Source organism: Coturnix japonica, chromosome 2 (genome assembly GCF_054131305.1).
Source record: "Coturnix japonica strain WE chromosome 2, WE-NBRP24, whole genome shotgun sequence".
In the NCBI taxonomy this organism is placed as follows: Eukaryota; Metazoa; Chordata; class Aves; order Galliformes; family Phasianidae; genus Coturnix; species Coturnix japonica.
Genome location: NC_140664.1, coordinates 132,975,652 through 132,998,421, shown reverse-complemented (window position 1 = coordinate 132,998,421; position 22,770 = coordinate 132,975,652). Strand labels below are relative to the sequence as shown.

At 41.1% G+C, this 22,770-nt stretch overlaps 1 protein-coding gene across 3 annotated transcripts in view; it reads left to right on the top strand.

The window, feature by feature from the left end:
• The window catches only part of DPP6 (dipeptidyl peptidase like 6), a 442,842-nt gene that overhangs the window by 107,986 nt on the left and 312,086 nt on the right, over window positions 1-22,770 (top strand). Inside the window, exon 1 of one of the 3 annotated variants that reach the window (XM_015852841.3) lies at window positions 3,834-4,886. The exons of the other annotated variants lie outside the window; for them this stretch is intronic. Within the exon in view, the coding sequence (XP_015708327.1) occupies window positions 4,686-4,886 (201 nt within the window). The 5' untranslated portion in view covers window positions 3,834-4,685. Of the gene's footprint in view, window positions 1-3,833; window positions 4,887-22,770 lie in introns of those variants that run through there. 3 annotated transcript variants of the gene reach the window in all.

The window sequence follows — 22,770 nt, the reverse complement described above, 5'->3', positions numbered from 1 at the left end:
TTGATGTATTTTGTCACAGCAAAGAGACTTTCTGTTCTGGTTTGGTTTGTGTTGGGTTTTAGATGACAACAGACAGCAGATATATAGATGGCATAAGCCTGAGGCGAGCGGAAATTCAGGAGTTGGAAGTGTTTATCTTGGTTAACAATAGTAATAGGTGTTAAAATGTTGCTTCTGTGGTGCCTGAAAGTTGCTATTACAAAAAAGTCAGAGGGATGTTAAACTTGTGTTAATAAATACCATTTAACTGTACTAATAACTGTGGTCATTTTAAGAACAGATAATAATTTGGAGCTTCCTTGAGAGATATGAAAAGATAAGTAAACCCTTGTAACATTCCTTTAAAAGTTAATTAAAGGATAATCTCATATTTTTAAATAATAAAAACTGTACTTAAACTATTGGAAAATTGAATTTCTGTTAATAATTTCCTGCTAAGCAGCTGCTCTTGCCAAATTAGCCAGAAATACACTTAGTTCTTTGTGCAGCAAATTTGCTGTTATTTAAATGACAAGTTCAGGGTTTAAGCAAACATAAATCACTTATTCAAAACAGAAGAATGGAACACGAAATAACTGCTCACAAGCATTGAATTCCCTGACAGACATTTAACAAATATATATCCAAGAGATGTATGGCTGAATTGCTTCTTTGCCAGTGCCGTGATATGTCTTGTCCAAAAAGAAATCTTTTATGTCTAGTTTTAAAGGCAGGAAGGGTTTGGGTTTGACCTACAGTAACATTGCTGAAATGTGGGGATGCTTTTTGTTTATACAGGGTGGGAAAACAAAGTGTCATTTTTATCTGTGTGCTTTAGAGATGTCAGTAAAACAGTTATTTTGCCACTGCCAGGAAAATATCTTAAGTTAACACACTTTATTTTGATGGAAATGTCACTAGTTAGGAATGAAACCTCCTTGCAGAACTCTGAATACTGAATTAAATATACAACTATGAGGCACTTGAGAACACTGTTGGTTTTGAAATGCCTTGATTTCTATCTTGGGAACAGATTTCTATCTGTTTGCAGGAGCTAGGGAAATGATTTTCTTACATCTGAGATCCTTGTTTAAAGACCTGAATCTTACATGTGCATTTCTGAATTACTTCACTTCTTTAAACGTGTCTCATTAGGCAAGTTGCTTTGTGCTCAAATCTCACCTTTTGCTGTAAGGAAGCCACAGTTATTAATATAATGATAATTTATTGCCGTTTACCATTCTATCTCCGTGCTTTTTCGTTGTTTGCTTTCTTTTTAGCATCATCCTGCTTGCCATGCTTTGCCGGTGCGCACACTGTATGACAATGTCTGATCACATAACTATGGTGTTGTAGAGGTCTCTGGGCTCCAGGTTTTGCACAGGTGAACAGCAAATTAACCATGGAATTGCAAGCAAAGGGCTTCCAGCACAGAGCTGTGACTCAGGAGCACTGGGCTGTGTCCTCCCCCAAGAGGTGGACAGATACCACAGTACATGCTCATAGGGGATGAGCTGCATCCTGAGATAGCTTGTGCACAGGCAGGTTCCAGAGTCCCTAATGAAATCATCCGGTCCCCTATGACTCAGAGTAATCCTCCTGCTTTCAATAATGTCTCTGGCAGACTGGTTCTGGCGGATCCTATTGCAGGGAGTTGGTTATTCAAGATATTTCTGCATCTCGCTGCCCACTCGGCCCTTCTGCATGGGGTCACTTTCACTGTAGCAGGGCTACAGAAACGTGGGATGCAGTTTCCAGTGGGAACCTGACGACGCCACAACTTTGCTTCTGCTGTCCGTAGTCTGTCATGGGGAAGAGAGCTGGAATCGGGAAGACCTTTAAATAGCTGTGATTATTTATTTCAGGGCAAATGAATCACAGCCCAGAGCTGCATGATCAGGACTTTTGGTGGATGAGGACCATTTGGATGGTTGTTTTTCACCGAGCTTTTGAAGTATTTGACAACGCAGTTCAATGCTCCCTTAGTACAATTTTTCCATGAGCTGTGTATACACATACATGCACAATATGTGTGTGCATGACTAGACAAATCTGATTATGTGAAATCTTGAATCTTACAAATTAAAAGCACAAGCAGAGTGTGTTTGGAACTAAACTGATCCTTCCTGATTCCAGCAGAATGTTTTCCTTTCTTTCTGTGCTTTCTGTGAGACCTTTTAATTCAGACATTTAATCTTCATTGTTTTTCTGCCTGGTGCTTAAGTGCCTTTTTGTGGTTTTCTTTGATTAGTCCTTTGTGTCCTAGTTTTCCTTAAAGTTAAAAATACATTATTTCTTTTAACTTGTTTTTCTTACTCCTTTGTGGTTTTGGGTGTTTTTTTTCTTTCTCAGTTAAGCTGCCACCAATTTTAAATAGTCATAAAGCCACCGTTAATGCAGCTCAAGATGAAACTTAGTGGAAATTACTGTCTGTATTTGTGTTAGTGAGTAGTCAGTTTGTAGCAGAAACAAAACTTAAGAGAGGGCCAAGTGGAAAGTTACCTCTGTTGTGATGCATGTTGCTATGACACAGAAGCTAGAACTTCTCTGAAGAGCATTGTGCGTTCATCTCTTTCTTTTTTTTAATTAAATGTCAGGATCTCAGTTCTGAAGATCAAAATGATTCTTCCTTTCAAGTTCCATCGGAAAGGAGACAGAGCATTTGTTTGTGTTTTCTCCCTGTGAGATAAGGTTCCCTTTTCATCTAAATGTTAAGACTTTTCATCCCCGACTTTGAAGATGCAAATAAAAAGTAGCAGATGAAACCATTTGGATGTAAGGAAATTTTTGATCAGACAGTTGTTGAAATCATTGGGAGGGAGGGGGGGTAGCTACACTTCAGAATATAGTACATATGATCTACTTGGTTGTGGTTTGATTTTAAGATGGAAGAGACTGAATATTTCAAAGATGATGTTTTTTTAGCAACTAAAACTTTAAGTAAGGATAGTGTAAGAAACATCTTAGCCCATTAAGTCTCCTTGCTGAAGTATAATCAAGTGTGTGAGCTGTTCATGTCAACTCAATGGATGGGAATGGTCAAGATCTGGCTTATGCAAGATGTGCTTCCCATAAGAGGAAGGGAATATCGCTGGCAAATCCAGAGGTCAAAGAAGAGGGTTTTGCTGTGGGAGCAAAAGAGGGGACAGCAACTCTGCCACTTCCCACTTTCCTTTCAACCTAAGCATCTGTTGCTATGGAAACCTCGGAGCCTAATGCTGGAGCAACAAGGATGGTCTCCCTGTGTCCCTGTGATGCCCGAGATGAGTGGCTGGACACCCCCAGCCCACTCCCGCTGCCCACTCGAGCCCATGCCCATTTTCTCCTGCGGGATCGTTGATGAGCAGCCGCTGCTCCCCGCCTTGAGTGTGCATAGATCGGGGCAAAAGGGATGGCGGTGGGGCCGGGAGGTGCTGCGGGCAGACCCCCGCCCTGTCCCAGCCCTACCCAGCCCGGTGCCGGGACCGCTTGTTTATCTCGAGCCGCTCCTACCGGGAGCCACTTTGGGCAGATATCCACAGAGGGGCGCTGAAGCACGTTTTAATGCAGCAATAACAAAAAAAAAAAAAAAAAAAAAAAAAGAATTAATACAAAAATAGTAGGAGATAAGATTTACCGGATTTTAATTTATTTATTCATATTTTTTTAAAGCGGCAATAATAACGTAAAAATAAATCCGTAGCTTCCTATTACCCATCATCGTGCAGAGGCAGGAGAAAGAGGGAGATGAAGGGACCGATGGCAGAGACCTGTGGGCACGGCTTCGGGGCGGACCTGGGCAGGGGAGGGCACAGGGGTTGCTTCGCCCTCCTTTCCCCTGCCCCCTTCCTTGCGAGTGGCTCCCTCCAGCTTCTGCTCTCTCCTCCCCACCCTTTTCCCTCCCCACCTTTCCTTTTCTCCCACAATCAGGTGTGTCTGTTGTGTTTTTTTTTTTTCCTTTTTGCTCCCCCTCCCCCCCTCTTTTTTTTTTTTAAGTTGTTTCCCCGGGAAAGAAAAAAAAAAAGAAATAACAAAAAAAGAGGAAGAATAAAAAGCAGGTGCTGAAAAGGAGCTGACTGTAGAAGAGACCTCCCTCCCCAGAAGAGCAACGTGCTTTGAATGAGGCTTCCCAGCCTCTTCCACTCGTCTCACACACGCTGTCACTCTGCCTCTCGCTTTGCACACTGTTGGTATGCGACCTCGGAGGCGACTGCTCTGCCGCCTGAGCCTGGGGAGCCGCTGACAGCCAGCCATTGAGCCAACCCCCCCCACCCCCCCTTCCACCCCCCGATGGGTTTTTTTCCCTCCTTTTGCAAACACACACGCACACCCCCAAAGCATATTTAACGCTGATCCACTCAGGCGCCATTATCGGGGTTACGTCTCGGAGTGTTTTGGTTTTCTCTCTCTCTTTTCTTTCTTTTCTTTCTTTTTTTTCCTATCACTGGATGGTGCAGCATTCCCGTGGCCTGTGGTGTTTCAGCTCGACTGCGTTTTCTTATTTGTTTCTCTCCTCTCCCCCCGGCGCTTCCCCTCTCTCGATCCCCTCCAATCTCCCTGGGCACCGAGGAGGAGCCCTCGCTCTCTCTGCCACTGATGTGGGACTGAGCCTCCCCCGCTTGTAGCATGCTGTAGCAAAAAAAGAAGAGAGGAGGGGGAAAAGAAGAGAAAGAGGGAGAAGCGGCTCTCTTTCCCTCCCTCCCCCTCGCTTCCCGCGGATTGACTTCATGGCTTCACTATACCAACGCTTCAGTGGGAAGATCAACACCTCTCGCTCCTTCCCCGTCCCCCCAGAAGCCAGTCACCTCCTGGGCGCCCAGTGCAGCGAGGAGGACGGCTCTGCTGGCAAGATCCCGCGTCCATTGCAACAGGAAGGCAGCCGGCCCCGCTTCCAGTACCAGCCGCGAAGTGACTGCGAGGAGGAGGATGTAAGCACCAAGTCGCTCGCGTTCGGCTCCGTTCGGTTTCGGGTGTCCCCATCGGGTGTGTGTGTGTGTATCCCTTTAGGTTTGCTAATGTGTCCTCTGTCCCAAGCCGGTCTTTGTTCTTTTCTTCTTCCCCTGAAGTGCTGGGGATGGAACGGGAAGGGGCCAGTGCAGAGCGGGGCTCGCCCTCCCTGTGCTGCCCCGTTCCTTCTTGTGCGAAGTGGGGCTGGGGGCCACGAGGTCAGCACATTTGAAAGCAATGAGAGTGAATTCCAACCATCTCCTTCCCAGCAAGCTGATGCTTCTCTTCTTTCCTTTCCTTTTTTTATTTTATTTTTATTTTTAGCGCTTATTCCATTTTTTACCCTTTATCACTCTCCCAGGACAGAAGTCTTTACCTCGTTCCTCCCTCCCTCCTTTCCCATCCGACTACCCCCGCCTCCAGTAGCCTGGCTGCAGGGAAACTTTTTAACCCCTTTGTAGCCATATTTGGAGCTCTCCCCTTTCCCTCCCCGCTGCCCCCGCGTGAGCTCCTGCAGGAAGAAGCAAACTTCGGCTGCACACTTTCTGCTCCCGCACTGCCTGAAGAGCAAAGAATTCAAAGGGTGCATCTGCATATCGCCTTAGTAACAAGTGACTCATTCAGGCCACTGCTGTGCCTGATGGAGTTAAACTTGCTTGGGTCGTTTGCGCCTAGTTCTCCCCTGAGGGTAAAGGGGATTTGGGGAGCGGGGAAGTGCGGGCTGCCAGTCACTGCAGGTGGCTCCTGGAAGCTGCTGTAGCTCTTGTGGTGGTCGGTTTGCAGAAGGTGTTTGTGGTGTTTTGCCACTGTGGAAGCACACAGAAGGGGATGCAGATGTCCACAGTTGGGAAGGATGTTCGTGTCGATTATAGATTGTTCTTGCTTGAGTGGGACTTTGTGGCAAGGTCCAGTTTTGGCTCTCTGAGCGTTTCCAGGAAAGGCACTGCCTCAAGCTGAGGTAACACTCCTGGCTCACTGGGAGGAGAGAATTTTGCTTGCAGGGAAACTTCCAAGGTCTGTTCATTAAGTCTCTGACCACTTTCCCCACCCCTTCATTAACACTTTTGTGCTCTGAAAGGCAAGTGCACTTTTCCTAGAGAAAAGGCAAGTTGGCCTTAACCACACAAGGATGATTGCTGCTCTGATAGCACTGGCAGTAATAAGAAAATGAATTCATTTTTCCTTGCGAGTCACTGACCAGTGACAGTCTTGGAACTTCTATTCCATGACCCTGGCTGTGTGAAACCTATCTCACTGTCAGGGCACGGGAACCCACCTTGGCCCTTCCCAGCGTGGCAGGAGACATGGGGCCCTTCCTGACAATGAGCTGGGCTCTAGATGTCGCTGCGAGCCAGCTGAGTGTTGCCACCAGGGCTGGGCTCAGACACATTTTCCTCATTATTTGACTGTTTTAATTTTGCTTTCCTGAGTTTGGAGACAGCAGATGTCTGGAGCTGCATCTCTGATCCCCAGAAGCACTGAGCCGAGAAGGAAAGGATGCAGTTTAGCATGTGCGAGTGATTTCTGCTGACAGTCTCACAAATAATATTTAGAACAATAGTATTAAACTACTAGAGGAATAAAAGGGGAATTTATTTTCCTTGGTTTTTTTTCCTCTATTTTTTCTTTTATCTTCTTTTCATTTTTTTTTTTTTTTTTTCCTCAGGGGTTTGGAGGTGAGTGGAGAGCACTGTTGTGTAATATGATCTGTACAGGGATAAGTGCTTGTCTAGAACTTCCCTACAATTGAATGCAAAAGGCATAGCCAGAAACAGATTTGGGACAACTTGTAAACAGATGTGGGAAACTCTCGTGGATTGCATTTAAAGGGGGCAGCGTGTCTGAGAAAGTTCAGTAGATCAGTTTGGACAGTTCAAAAGTACTCCTGTCCAGCAGAATCTGGCCATCTTAGGCTTGGGTGTTCTTTGGGGTTGGAAGGATGCAGAGGGGACAAAGTGGATGGACGTGGCCTTAGCTGTGCAGTAGGAACGGGGTTCGCAGTAGGAAAACGAAGGCAGGGGGCGGTGGCGCTGTCCTTGGTGCTGAATCCAACTGCAGTAGCAATAGCGGAGCTCTAAACTCGACCTGTCCTAACGCAATGGAGCTGTCCGTGGTCCTGAACCTGATACTGATGACACCTGCGTGGTCACGGCAGAGAGAAGGGTTTTCTCTCCTGCTCCCTGTGGCAGCAGGCAGGATTCTCTTCTTTCCTTGAAGAAACCGATTAATGTAAACACTGAACATGAAATCTCCAAGGGAAAGGGAAATATGACGCAGGTACCAGGGAAGGACTGTGGGAGAAGTGCAAAGAGGCAGTCACTTTGTGCAGGGTACCAGGAGCACGTGATGTTGCTTATCATGGGAGAGGATTTAACAAGATGGCACAGGATTTTTCTATGGTGGTTGAACTTCAGATTTCAGTTTTACACAGAGATAATAATGGCACACTTGTATTATTGTTCATCCTTAAAGATTGTTCTAGTAGAAGAGCTCAGAGCTTAGAAATAAAGTTTTGTTTCTTGACCACAGTTGAAAATACCAAAACAAACCAGAGAATTAGACTGTTCTGTTCTTAACAGTGTTGTGTGATTAATAATCAGAAGATGACTGAGATTGTTTTATGTGTTACTAATGACAACTTTCCATACTGAGATCTGTGTGCAGCATTCAGTACTCTGTATTTAAGCACAGACAAAAACCTTAATGCAGTGCAAAAGACAGAAGCTTGCCTTTGAAGGTCACAGTATTGTTAGTAAGCATTTTGTCTACTGAAAATACTGCTAGTGGAAAAATACAAGACAAAACCTGCATGTAGTTAAAGAGGAAACAGTAATTATACATACAAGATAATTGTAATAATACAATAAAATATAAGATAAATACCTATATAATATAATGTTAGTATGACGTATGCTAACTTCACTTTACAGCCACCATTAAGATAGGCATGGAATCGTAGTTTTTGTAATTTGAAAGTATTGCAGTGTATAAGCCACAGCATTCTTTAGTATTTTCACTAAGTTGTACAGTATTTCAATTCATAGTATGCATGTGAGAAAAAAATATAGAGTGGACCTAACATATAAACAAAAACTGTGTTAAGAATTGTGCTTTTTAAAGGTTAAGCATTAGTCTGATCAGAAAACTAGGTTATCAGTGGTGAACTACATAGGCCCTATATGAATAACTCCACCCCCCAAAAACAAACAAACAAACAAACAAAATCCAACAACAAGAAACATTTCCTGGTTGGCTTTGTGGCAGTATTGGTACTGAAGTTAATTACTGCAACAATGGTAGACAAATTTATGATGATATTTTAATTTTGTTTAGCTATAGATTTACTTTTTCACTGCCTTTATTTAGGTATGAGGAATGTCTCTGAAAACTATGTAAAACCTACTATGGCGGTATAGTACCAGAATATTAAGCATTTTGGTAATATTATTCCCCTTTTAAATCGATTAGCTTAATGCAAGCCACGTTGTATTGTGAAGGGATTTTATCCTGGAAGTTGATTTGAGATTTTGTTCCCATAAAATAGAGCTTTTTCATTTCTTTTCCAAGCTTATTCTTCTTTGGCAACACAGTGATTAATGAGTTTAATTTTTGCAGGCAACTGCCAGGAGGTGCTGAGTAAGATGTATCATGCTGATTGTGTATAACTCTGCTCCTTTTAATTATTGGGATGATAACAATGCATTAATCAAGTACGTATGAAATTCAGCACTTTTCTCTCACACAGAATATTGATCTATTTTATATGGCGCCGACTATAAAATGATGATTATGAAAGTTCTTTTTAAATTAAATTTAGTATGATAAGTTATGTGTTAAGAATATGAAACTCTTCACTGGAACATAAAACTTTTCTATATAAAAACCCATATGCTGCATTCTTACAGGTCAATTACTTAGTCAAAACTCCTACTGGATTTAATGGGAGATTTAACCATAAATAAAAACAGTTGAAGCTGCTGCACGAAGCATTAGTGTGGATATGCTTTCCATTACTCAGTTTTGAATAATTCTTAATTTCATGCATTTGCTGGAAGCTATATTTGATCATATATTACACTTTACTAACTTTCAGATTAGTTTTTCAGAGTGATTCACATGGAGAAGTTTTTCCATTCAGATATAAACAGTGATAATTTTGAAATGCTTCAGTAAAACTGTGTTTCCTGCTAGCATAAATTAAGGATTAAGCATATCAAATACCAGTTGTTAATAGAATGAGTCTGAGAGAGTGAGTATCACAGCTATTAGTGTAAAAAATTGTAACTTGGTATGTCAGACCTGCTGATGCATGTAATTGAAAGTGTTAATTTTCCATTCATTATTTGTCTAATATGAAGAGGTATTGCTTTCTGAAAATGCATGTCAAGGGCAGTGCTTCAGAAAGTCTGAGTGCTGAGTAGCAGACAAGTGGCATTTTTGTCTTTTCCCAAAGAGATGACATTTGGTTTAATGGAAAGCTTGACTGGACTGCAGGAATCATACCATTATACTAACATAGTTTGAATGCTACGCATAAGTCTTGTCTACAGATGTGAGCTATTGTGTTCATTTACAGAAACCACTGTTGTTCAAGTCTGTTAGAGTCTCTTGTCCTGCCTCTCCTTGATGATTTTTTTTCCTTTTTTTTTTTTTTTTTTAATTTTTTTTAATGCTAAACTCAATTATCCAGCAGCCAGTAAGATTTAAAGGGCTAGGACTTGTCTTTTCAAAGGAAATGGAATTGGGCCCTTCTGGAGTTTTTAAACTCATCTATTGAAATTGATAAAAACTACAACCTACTCCCCCAGAGAGGAATTGTTATAAGCCTTAAAATAAATGTATATATGGGCTTTTTTTGCTTGTTTGTGTGTGTTTTTTAATTTGCATGGAAGCTTGTCATGTATTTTCAGTCATTAGTAACAGATACTGATTTGGAGGTGATATGATATTTATATTTTGCAGTTTAGCTGTATTTATAATTAAACCATCTTATTTCTTACTAGTTTTAAATTAGGCTCTATTCCTGCAAGCTTTGCTAGCCATGATGACAAAGATGATGCATGCGCTAAAAAGAAATTGTCAGACAGAATGTATTTTTAAGTATTCATGAATAATTGTGTGAACAGATTGAATCATCTATCTGATAGTAGTGAACTGTGCAGTAAGTTGGGACGCTGCATTTAGAGTACAGAGCTCACGTTATTTCTCTTGAGCTCAGAGTCAGGAAAGCTTGTGTGTTTTTCCAAAGGGCTTTCCAAGATATGGGGTGAAAAGAGCAAAAATGTGTGCTGCTCTCCATTCCTCTGTACGTTTTCTTTTCAGAAAAGGCAAGAACAGTTGTAGTTCTTAAAGTATCCCAGCTTTGAAAGTGCTCTTTGGGAGTCAGAAGATTGTGTACCTTTAAATGAAAACATTTAAATTCGTGTGGGATAATAATTTTATGCTTGTGATCTTTCAAAGAATTCTTCCTTGAAGAGTCAGTAACTTCAAATTGATTTTACTGGGATTTTTGCCTCATTAATGGAATGATTCCCAGGACGTTTCAGTACGTGCATTTTCATTCCATGACCAAGGGGTGGCAGTGTCTCTTGACTACACTGTTCCTATAGAGCTCTTGTCATCTCTTTGCTTTTATAGTACAGTACCAACCAATCACTTCCTTACATAGTCATACCTACACGGTAGAGTTATTTTAAATTCCTCATTGGTTTCTTTAGGTTTGATTGACTTGCTGAAAAATCAGCAGCTCTCTCTTTCACCATCAGGGACCAATCCTTGTGAGCAATGCTTTCTGAGCAAAGCTCAGGAAAAAAGTGATTTAGCAAAGATCCTGAATTGAAGTAGCAATTTGGCAGTGATTTAGCAGTGGTCCCAAGTTGAAGTATAGGGGAAAGAAGGGAGAAACAAATCTTTTTTTCCTAGGGAAATGCCTGGCTCTTTTCTCCTAAAGGATAATGAAAAACAGCCTTCTCTGAAAGCCTCTCACATTTTTATTCGGCTGTGTATTTGTGTACATTATCCACAGTACATGTGGACTGTATAGGTTTGTAAATCCTGTTTCTTTTAAAACAGGCTCAAGCTGAAATCCAAATATAGATATTAGATATGGAGCTCTTCACAACTTTTCCACCTGCAGAGGATTTAGAAACTTTCATTTCCTCAATTCACTGTTTATTTCCCATCATTTTAGCACTTCAGGCTCAAGGTCTTCCATACTTTGGTTTGTTAAAATAGCACTTGAATGTCTTACCAAAGATGACAGCAAAGAGTAACATAGTTTTGAAGTTCTGGGGAACTTCAGAAGTAGATCCAGACTGAGGTGAGAGAAGGGAGATGCTCCTACATGTTGCAAGTAGTCATTTTAAGCAAAGACAATTAAGTATGTGTGGTAGTGTGAAAAAGGCTGATACTGTGATTCTGTGCTGAGAAATCTTAACGAATTTCCTTTGAGCATGCTTTTCAGTTGCTTAGCACTTGCATAGTGTAAATTATTTCCCTCTAAATGGGGTGCTTGCTAGTGTAGCTCTGCTATTAGTAGACTATTCCACCAAGTGTTGTCTCTTTTAAAATTGGACTTAACATTATTATCTTCACTTTGCAGATGGAAAGTCTGAGACTTAGTTGACACATTGCCTGTGAGACAGTGTATCTCAGCTCAATAGCAGTGAGAGCTTGTTGTGGTTCAGCCCTGTGAGCCGTTACAATTTCTGGTCCTGGGCTTCAGGGTCTTTAAGACCAGAAGTAGTTTCAGTTATCACTAAAGTTGTTCTTACAGGTGTCACACTAATTGTAAAGTCTTGCACATCCAAGTCTGTTTTGTGTCTAGCCATCAGTAGGAGTTTTCATGAGACATTTCACATCTCTGATATTTTCCTCTATCTGTTTTAGGTTTTGGATGCTTTCTTTGACAGAAAAAAGATTTAAAGAATCCAAAAGGAAGGATGGGAGTATCTTAATACTTTCATTATGTAATATTTGGGCAGGGGCACGAGAGTGTTTTCTTCTATATTTGTCAAAATCATGAGCTCCAGCATTTCTAGTAGATTTCATTCTAGGCAGACGTCAAAAGCAAATGCAAATTTCTTTCCAAGCTTGCTATCTTGGACATGCAGAGGCATGTGAAATAGGAAAGCTGCAATGAGAAATGCCCAGTAACCTTAGTTCTAGTTATGCCACAGTTATTAATTTTATTGTGTTTATGACAAAAGTATGTCTGTGTTCGTTACTTTTCATTGAAATGAGCTCCAATTCTCCAGGAAAGAAAGTAGCTGTAGTATTTTAGTCAGAGGAGAAATAGAACCCACAGCACCTGAGCAATTACAGATGTTATTGCAGTCTCCAAGCTGTAGATCTGAAGACACTTGGTGAGTGAAGCCAGCAGCAGGTTTATGCAGGATCCCTATGCCTGCTGCTTTCTTCCCATTCTGGCAGAGAGGTAATAATACCCAGCATCTGGGCAGCAGCGGGAAGCCCATTACTGCCTGTTTGCCCTTCTCAAGGGTATAACCAGCGGTTTGCAGAGCCCAGCCATGTAGAACGTGTGTCTGTAGAGATGAACTCAAGTGTTCTGCAGCTCCTCTTGCTACTGTGGAGTGAAGAAGGACCTATATCTTTAAGGCCAGCTTCCAGAGAAAGAAATAGTGTGGAATGTTGTTAATAGCAAAACAGACATTGGTATCTGTGCCTGTGTAGGGTAGACAAGCAATCTGGTAGTGACTTTTTAGTAGGATGGTATGGGATGTGGTTCTAGGGTCTGTAGCTCTTCTCACTTACTCCCAAGTCTCCCTGGTGACTTAACAACAACAGAAGCTGCAAGCACAGCTCAGCATTTCCTCTCTTCTCTACCCCAGCTCTCACATGTCCTGTTAATCATCACGGAAGCAGAACTCAGGTCTTTTTGCACTGCCAGGAAGCTGTGAGCCAGTTCTTCCCTATCTATCAGGTGTCTGCTGGCAACTTTATCTCTTTCCTGGTGCCTAAAGATGATCTCCTTGCACAAGCTCAGATGACTCCTCTCCAGCTGCTTTGCAGTGACCTGCCTTCTGGCACTGCAAAATGCAAGTCTCATTTGATGCTCGTCTCTCCTGGGCTCCTCCTGGGGCAGGCGAGTCAAGTTATCTCATATTCCAGAGGAAACATAGGGAGCCTTGAGCAGAGAGGAAAGAGGATATTGACATCTGCTTTAAACAGTGCTTGACCCCTTGCGTAAGAAAGTGATTGACTTAAGGAAAAGTTTATTGCATACACAGGTCTTAGATTTGCACAGATTGTTCATGGGATTATGTTTCATGTGACTGTAGAATCCTTCATTTGTTTGTCATTTATTGCTAAATCCTTCCTCATGTTTCTGGGTAATCCATATAAAATGTGGCTTGTCTTTGGTTTTGTTTTTCCTATTTCTTTTAGATGCTGGAAAAAGAAAGGTAATATTTAAAAGACCAAATATCTATCACAATGCTGATAGAATTACTGTAGAAATCAACAATGCTGTTGCCATAGATACATAAACGATTTATAGTGAAGCACACATTTCCACTTTTACTAGTCTTGCTGCTAGGCATAATGAATGCAAGTAGTTTATTGACATAGATAATCTCTTTGTTTTATATGATTTTATTTTATTTTAGCGTTTGCAGTTCCAGATACTGAGGGGGTATCTGTAGAGAACACTGGAGTTATTGCAGTTTCACAATGGTTGCCTCTAATAAAGTGGGGATGCTGAAGCAGCTGCTTCCTTCTACTGTGAACTGCAGCACAAACAGCACTTGTCAAAACACATACAGTGATTTATTGCAAACAGGTCTAATTAATAAGGACTGACATAACCAATGTTTTGGATCACAGACACACAATCTATTTTGCTTGCCTTGTTTGCAGTCTGTGTTTGAGTTCTGCATACTTAGAAGAGACTCATTTAAGGAGATTTCACTGATTTCTGAGTACGTTCCTATACTTTCTGTTTGAGGTGGCAGGGATTTGAGTTAGATCATTGGAATGGCCATTAGGGAGATCTTGCCGTTCTTAGGTCTGCCTGCTGAATGAATTTCAGCTGGTTATTTATCCCTGTGGGGCAGGATCTGCATCTGTTGGATACCATAAAGAAATCAAGGTCATGACTTCATTCATGTCTTCATTGTGATAGTACAGAATTAAATAATTTCTGCTTCTGGCCTAAAGCTTTGGGCTGAAAAGAACCCACAGTAACATGAAATTATTATAAATTAGCAGTGTGGTCATTAATTCTGACGGTGGCAACATTTGTGGGAGCATTGCTAATAAACAATCCAGGCCTGATTTTGCTTGTTTGTGGTGGGCTAGAGGTCTCTCTCATTATAATGTTTCACAACCAGTGCCAGAAGCTGATAATCACTATAATGCACGTTTTTCTTTTAGCTAAGAAAAGCTAATAAGCATCTGTAGTTTTGAAAATGTCAGATTGAGCCAAAGTGCATGCAATTAGATACGGATAATGTGGCAGATAATAAGAAGATACATGATATTGGATGAGCAGTTATCATACTATTGTGCTTTGGCTGTTAAACTGCTGTGTGTCATATAAAAGAAACCGGTTGTTGGTTGAGGGAAAACATGTCAGAGATGGAAATGTAAGCTAATGTGATGAAGTGACAAGGTTAGCCCCAGGGGAGTATCAACATGCACGTTAGGCTCTTGATAGATAGAAGGGTTGTCTGGGTTAAAAGTCATGTCCATAGGGTGGTGGGAAAGGCTGCTCAGGAAAACAAGTATGGAAAGGAAGATGGGTAGAAGGAAGTTATTTATAGTAGCCATCTCTAAGGTTTTGTTATTTCAGTTGTCAAAGACTCTCTGTCTTGTGTGTCTATTCCATCTCTTGTAGCCTGTTAGAACTTTTTTTGGGCAAGGAATTTATCTCAGAAACAGATACTGCAGCAATACACTGATGAAGAGTCTGAATGTGAATTTTCAGGCAGTGTCCTCTGTTTAATTTGCCACTGGGGGAAGCAGTGAAGCAGACTCCAAAAGCAAGAGGAAAGAGCAAAAGGATGAAAACCAGACAAGGGACGAGGGAGGGAAAGGAGAAAAAAGAAAGCGATGATGCACAGATCTGGTTTACAGCTCTGGATAAGGAACTACCCTGTATGGACTTGTATTACAGGGTTGTACAGAAGTGTGAGGTTAGGCATGAGGTTGATAAATACATTTGGAAAGGACCCAGAGAGAATCTCTTTATGTCCTCAGGCCTTCAGATATGGATGGGAGCTTCCCATGCTATCACCGTCTGGTGCAGTCTGCATTGCTATACTGTGTGACATGATTGTAGATGTGTCTTTTCAGATCATGTTTTCATCTTTCCTGACCCTTCACCATTAAGTATGGCTTCTCCACTGTAATTGAAAAACACATTTTCTATACCCTTTACCCCTTTGCATTCAGTTATTCTGAATAGACATTTTCTCTGTCTGGGTCTATCAATGTCGGTTTGCAAGAATGGAGTTTATGGCATGAGACTGGATCAGGTTTTTGTTAAGAATGGTTATGGAAAGAAAGATTCACTGTCAATAAGCATTTGAGCTCAGGATGGGTTGAAATTCTCTTCCTGTGAATGGTGAAGGAAAGTTGCTCAGCACATTCACAGGATGCAAACTCAGAGGTTGCGTAAGTGTGGCCAAAAGGACTGTTTCTGTGGGTATTGTTTTGTTATTGCAACTGAGTCAGTGGCAAATGATCTGCTTCCCAATAAGCTGTTCCTCTTCATTTGGAAGGACAAGCCTGGTTTTAGAGTAGGGGGAGAGGGGAAGAAATCATCCCCTGTGTCTTTTGTTGGATTATGAAGGACTTCAGTCTTCCACAGACACCAGATGCTTATAGAGGTTGTCCAACTTCGTATGGCTCTCTCCTCTTTGGAGAAGCAAGAAAGAAATTCCCCCTGGCACTAGAGAGAAAAACAGAAGGTTAAGAGAAAGGTTAAAACCAGTTTAATCTCACCCTGTAAATCTATATGTGAAATCCCTTGAGTAACAACCGTGTTCCTGTCTGTGCTATGCTGAAGCTCTTCTGAAACTGGGCTTCTGGCAGATTGCACAACACAAGTGGAGTGGAAAGATACGTGAGAATGCCACAGTCAGCTTTTTAAGTGTGCAGCTTAGTATGAAATGCGTAGAGCAGCAGTGTGAATCAGAGGCTTGAATTTGCTCTGAAAGTTCCACAAAAGGCTCCTGTTTTGCTAAAGACAGATTGTGCCAGTCCAACCCAAAAAGCTGTAATTTAATTTGAAAGTAGTGCTACGCATTCCTTTCACTTGGTTTTGATTGGTGACGAGCTATAAAATTTCTCTGTGGTCACCAGAGTTCAACAGATGAGAATTTCCTAACTCTGCAACATGATTAAAAGCACTCCAAATGCACATTATTAGCAAGGCTTCTGTGAGATGACTCAATCAATGGGTGCCTTTATGAAAGCTGAGCATTGTAGGAATGTGAGATGGCTGAGATAGAAATGAACAGCAGGGAAGAATAATGAAATACAAGGCTTTGTGTTTAAAGTAACCAAACAAATGATAGCACACGTGTAAGAGAGATTTTCCCAGTTTGCCACAATGCCACACAGATGAATTGTTAGAAGTATTGAAGTCCCTAGTAGTGATAATGAGAGCCACGTGGCTGATTTTGACAGCAGCCTACTCTCTGTTTTTCTTTATCCCACTCTGCCTGGGACAGCACTGGAAAAGAATAAAAGCAGATCAGTTTTATGCATACTGTCTGTATCTCTTCCAGAAAACTCATCTCCTCTAGCACTGCTATATCATAAAGCAAAAGCTGAACCCACTGTCATCAAATGCTTGTGAGTGATGAACCGTTGCAGGACCATTGTGTTCTGTTCAAGGCATTTCTGCAAACAGAAGAGGAATGATTGATAGACTCACTGCAAAATAAATGTTGGGCATTAGGAACTGCCTTTCCTTTTCCCTTCTTCTCCTTTTCATACAATCTGGCCATGACTTTCCAGACAGGCAATGTTGCTACTTCTATTTTATTTTTCTCTGCTCCAATTGCTTACATGAATAATAGGCAGAGGCTTACTTAGTCACCTTAGTAATGGGCTACTAGATTTCTGGAAACTCAGCCTTTTGACATCTGTTTGGATGCTCAAAGTTATGAAGATACAATGAGGAAACGTGGCTTCTACTTTTAGTTGAATTGTTGATTCTTGGCTGACAGTTTGTTGCTAAACCTTCTGAAAAAAACTTAGAATAAATCCTGCCATACTTACTGCTTACTTTGCTTTTGTTCCCTATGGGACTTGGAGCACATCAGCAAGGTACGGCCTTATGGCAGTGACATAATCTTCAAAGAATACAAGTGGAAATGACTTTGCTTGCTAAGAGGCAGAGTTGCTAGCTTTGTTTTTTGTTGTTGTGCTTGTTTGTTTTTAATTAAAGTATCCTGTTATCAAAGCAGAAGATTGGGATTTTCTATGACTTGGTCTCTCCCCTTTGCTGCTAATAGTGGAAATGAAGAACCTCTCCATTCCGAGGATATCTATCTAGGAGAAACTTTGATTGTCAAACCCAAGTATTTCCAGCATTTTTCTTGCTCAGCTTCAATAATCGCTGCTTCTCATTTATTCAGGTCAATGGGCCCTTTGCCAGAGGGAAAGTACAGTTTTTTAAGATGAAGGATAGTGTTGGAATAAGAACAGATGGCTGTAATCTGGCCATAAATTCATTCAGACTGGAAATTATGAGATTTCTAAGATCTTGAGCATTGAAGTATTGGAAGAGCCTTCCAGTAAGACTAGGCAAAGATAAGTCATATTTGGCTTTAAGATGGATCTCAGTGACTCATGATATGCTTGTTTTTGGAAGCAGAAAAAAACATGCTATCCTGTTACAATAAAATCCACTGTATTTTTCCATGGATCCTTCCATGGAGAGATCCTTTCCACCATTTGGGTGACAGGAACTTCAGTTTCTGTCATGCAGACTAAATATCTTTTAGGATAACCTTCTGAAGGATCAAAGGAAATTACACAGGATACTTGTGAAAAAATATTGCAGTAAAATGTGTTATCCAGGGCTGATTCTATCCTTTGAACACATTTTTAATGTTACTTGGTCAAACTTGGTCAAACTTCAAGAGCCTTTGAACTTCTGCATCAGGTGTACCAGGTATATTTATGGACTTATAGCTTCCTCCCCAGCATGCCAGTGGTTATCTTTCTCTCGTTGTTAATTTGTACATTCTTGTTCCTCTGAGGTGCTTTGCTCTAGCTTTTCTATGCAGTCTACCAGAGTCCTTCTCGTGGCAGCCTAGTCCATGGTAACTTCATCTGTCTCAGTATTGAAGGCAGAAGCCTCTATAGGGTTCTCCTCTGTCTTGACCTCAGTGAGAACAGGAGAGATAAGTGAGCTGGAAAGGAAACTGAGGGGAATGGAAGCAAGCACGTCCACGTGGCTCAGTAGGAATAGCTCTGAGATGTAAGGCTCTGCTCCTCAGCAGCTGGTAGGCCTAAAAAATGGACAACAAGTGGTACCATGCACATCAGGCTATTTCCATTAGCTTCTTACCCCAATGCTGATAATTTCAAGGTCACGGTGTGCTCAAATTTTTGACAATGAAGTGATGACAATGGCTGACTTTTAAGCAACCCTGACCTTCATTGCATCTGGCCCTGAGCTCTTTTTAAACTTGACCATTGACATAGACTTGCTTAAAACAAATGCAGCCACTTTTTCAAATAAAATGATGAGGGTCGTAGGTGTGAAGATATTTAGTGTAACAAGTCTACTACAGCAAATTTCTTGCCAATTATTCCAGCACTGATAGAAGACAAGGGACTGCTCCCTTCCTGGGCCATGCAGGAGGGAAACAGCAAAAGCGGTTCTTTCAGAAATGACTGAAGAGGGGGAGGTGGTGATGCTGTATCCATTCAGTTAGAGGCCAGAAATGCAGATGACACCTTCCTGTAAGGTGAAGATGTGGTTTGGGTGTGCAGGACAGTGGGTGTATTGTCGTGGGAATGGGTGATATCCAGTTGTCTCAGCCCAGCAGCAAAAGAAAAGTGTGCTGCAAGTAAGAAAGGTTGTGGATGCCCCCTCTCTGGAAGTGTTCAAAAGCCAGTCTGTATGGGGCTTTGAGCAGCCTTGTTTAGTGAGAGGTATCCTTGCCCATAGCAGGGGGGTTGGAACAAGATCATCTCTATGATCCCTTCCAGTCCAAATCAATCTATGGTAAGTCAGCAAACACACGGGCCAGGAATTAGACAGCTGGCTTCTATTGCTGTATGACATTAGTTTTTTAGAAGCTTTTAAAGGTGCTGGACAGATTTTCCAGAAGATTTTGATTATGCAATAAAAGCCATCTAATGTTGTTTCTACTCTGCTGTAGAGATGGAGCATTCTTATTATACCCTATAATCTTACTTCTGCTTTCTATTCTTGATGGTTTTTCTAAGCCGTGGGCTAAAAGACATTGTGATACAAATGATTCACCCAACAAAATGTACGAACTGTGAAGCCCTGAAATTCCTGCCTTTTTAGTACTTCTCAAGACAGTAAACCAAGAGCAAGCAGAACAGCTTATACTGCTTGGAAGTGCTAATATATGTCAAACACTCAGGATTTCCATGGTTATTTGAGCTGGAATTTCACATGCCACCAAACACAGAGTAGCTCTGAATCAGTGCCTCCCCAGGGCCGTGTCTTCCCAAGGGAAGATCTTGCCTCACATCAAGAACATGTGGACCAGGTCTAATGCAGAACTTTGGGTGAAGAACTAACATTGCTGCAAGTGCTGTGTTGCACTGGTGCAGTGCCAGCTGTTATCTGCTGCTCATTCATATTAGTCAGAACTAATTTATCTACTGATTACTCACATGGCTGTAAATTTTCAGTCACTGGTATAGGTGGTTCAGAGCTCCTTTGGATATCTCTGCTTGCTATTATAAGTACATTAGAGAAATCATCACCATATCAGGCCCTCAAAAATGCAGGTAATGGCAGCCTTAAGTCAATGGTGGATACTCTCATTCAGTTCTCTCTTATACTCATTATTCCAATTTTCCTCTGTGCCTTGTGTTAATCTTTAATTAAATAATTCCATGTCATTGCTGTTTCTTTGCCCAGGACCCCTTTTTCTCATGTTTACATGGAGTTGATGAAAAACTCTTTAGTATAACATTTCTCCTTGTTTTTAGTGTGTGACTCTAGGCTTTAATCTGTGCACTGTCTTAAGATGCTGTTTCATTTCCTCATGGGTTCTTTTTTAGTGTTCACTGTCACAGATTTTGGATGTGTCTCATATCCTAGTGAATTTGTTTCCACAGGGCAGCTGCAGAACACGAGGAAGGGTGTATTGCTGTTCTGTAGACAGAAAATTGAGGAACATACATTAATGTATACAGAATACCTTGATGGGTAGACTGTTTTCATGGGAGCCCATGGCACAAATCTTTTACCTTAGTCACAGTGCTGATCCTCAGCATTTCTACGGATATCCAAAGTCCTGAAGGTGGCCATTTGGAAAGCAAGTAATGCTGTAGTTGTCACTTAGCAGAACTCAGCATCACAGAATCTGGTTGTATGAGAGGGAAATCACTGCGTGTTCAGGGTGTCAGTCCACTTACTTCATCATTAATCTGTCCTTTCTCTTTATCTCAGTGCTTCGTTTACTGCATGCTTTTTCATTTCGGCTTTGCATGTCAGTGTGGGCACTGCAGGATACCTTTCTTTGTCTTTCTGATTCCCTCGTGAGTCAGAGGTCTTTGGAGTTGGAGATACCTGTGTGCTTAAAGACAATACTGGGTAAGTCAAGGTCACATTAGACCTTGTGAGTTCTATGTAGACCTGAATATTGTGCCACGCTTGGTTTTAAAGCAAGATCTGTGGGAAGAAGTAGTGCTTTCTGTTGTTGTAACTACTAGATTCTGCGGGTGGACAGATATCAAGCGCATGAGCCCTTTAGATTTGAACCCTTTTCTCTCACTTCAGTTGACTTAGGTTGTGCAGGAGCAAGCATCATTATCTCTCTTATGTTCTAATTGTCTAGTAAAGCAACACCACCTTAAAAAAAACAAGTGGAAAATCACTGTGTGACAGCAGGTGTAGTCCCTCAGTCATTTATTGCTGGATTAGAAGCAAGAGAATATTACTACAGATCACTGGATTAAAGGGAAAATTAAAAGAGAATATATTTTTTTAATTCTCTCTTGGAATCATTCATAATTGGGAAATAGGTTCTTTTCTTGTCTGTTGTTTCATAGTTATATGATAACCTTGGAAATACCTTGGAAATAAAATGACTTGGGAATCCTGAATTCTTTTCTGATGGCAAAGTAGTGTGGTAACTTCTATCCGACTCATTAGGAAATTACACCAACTATCTCACTAGGAAATTAGATGAACTGACTCTGACCCATCTTCACTGTATTCTCCCTGTTTATGTGCATATGCCTGTCTCTGTATCATGTTTTAATTTATTATTTTTGGTAGAACATTTGTTTCTGTTGATGCTCTCACTGGACTCGGCACAGAGAGGATGTGGTTGGTGCTGGGATAGTTCGATAAACTCAAGCTATTTTCCAAATGAAATGTATTTTTTCTTATTTTTCTTAAGCAATTTAATTTCTGTTCTCATAAAACTGGAAAGACTTTATGGAGATTCAAGGATGAAATTCCAGGAGTCTCAGCAGTAGAAAGCAAACAATTGAGCTGAAAGAAACAGTATCCCCCAAAACATAAAGCACAGCTGTTTTTTTCATAATCATACTAGTTCTCGTGCATGCTCTGCTATAACTTTATATTACTTTGGTTGTTATTGCAGACATTTTATTTCTACTGTAGTATTTCAGAAGATGCCTGCATTTTGTGTTTTCACCAGGTATATTCCTGAGAAAGGCTAATTGAAATCTGTCCCCAGTTCATCTTGCTGCTCTGTAGGATATCGTGTCTGAGTTACTTTAGGTAGAGCTTCAGAGCTGATGTAAACTTAGAGGATTTTCTGGCTTCTAATAGAACAGAACATCCGTAGGGTTTTAGAACAGCTCCTGGAGGAGTCAACAGGGAGACGTGTTCATTGGTGCTTAATGGAAAACCATAGTCCTCCTGCTAAGAGAGAAATGCAACACCACAGGATTTCTTCTTTTTTTACTGCTTTATGACCAAAAAAATTCCCAGAGGCAAATGAAACTTCATGTACCTGGAAAGGGGTAGTTTTCCTGTGTTCTGAAGAAAATTAAATGAAACAAAGGCAGATTTATGAATGAATACCAAAGAAAATATTTCCATGTGTACTCAAAGATATAAATGTCTTTTGGGAGAAGTATTTTCATGGACTTGGCTATGAGACTGAAGTGTGGTCTGTCCTCATGAATGTTTCCTAAGGGTGAGGTTCCTGAGGCAACTGAGAAGTCTTAATTGAATAAAAAGTTCACTTTCAGTTTGAGGCCTGTAGATATCTTGTAGTTGGCATTCAGGAACAGTAAGGGATGGAATGAAGGTCAAACAGGGCAGAATTTGGCATTGTGTTGTATGCTTAAATGAATAGTTTTGAACTACGTGAAGAAATAAAGTTGATCTATTTGCTATTTGCTATACTTAACATTCACTGAATCTGATCCTGCTTCATTGAATGAAACTGCAGTTTGGAGTGTGGTTTCTGAACCAGCCAAGAATGTTTTATTCTGAAAGTTCCCCCAGACATCCTCAGGTCATTTTTCAGAAGAACAGGAGTTTGCTGCATTACCTCGGAAGTGCATATTTAATGTAGACAACAGCAGCTTGCTTGCTTGCCTGATGTATCTGAACTACCTTACATTTGCCATGGGCGTAATATGCATAAAGTTCTTGCAAATATGCCTCAGTGACAGAGAATACATCCAGGTGTTTAA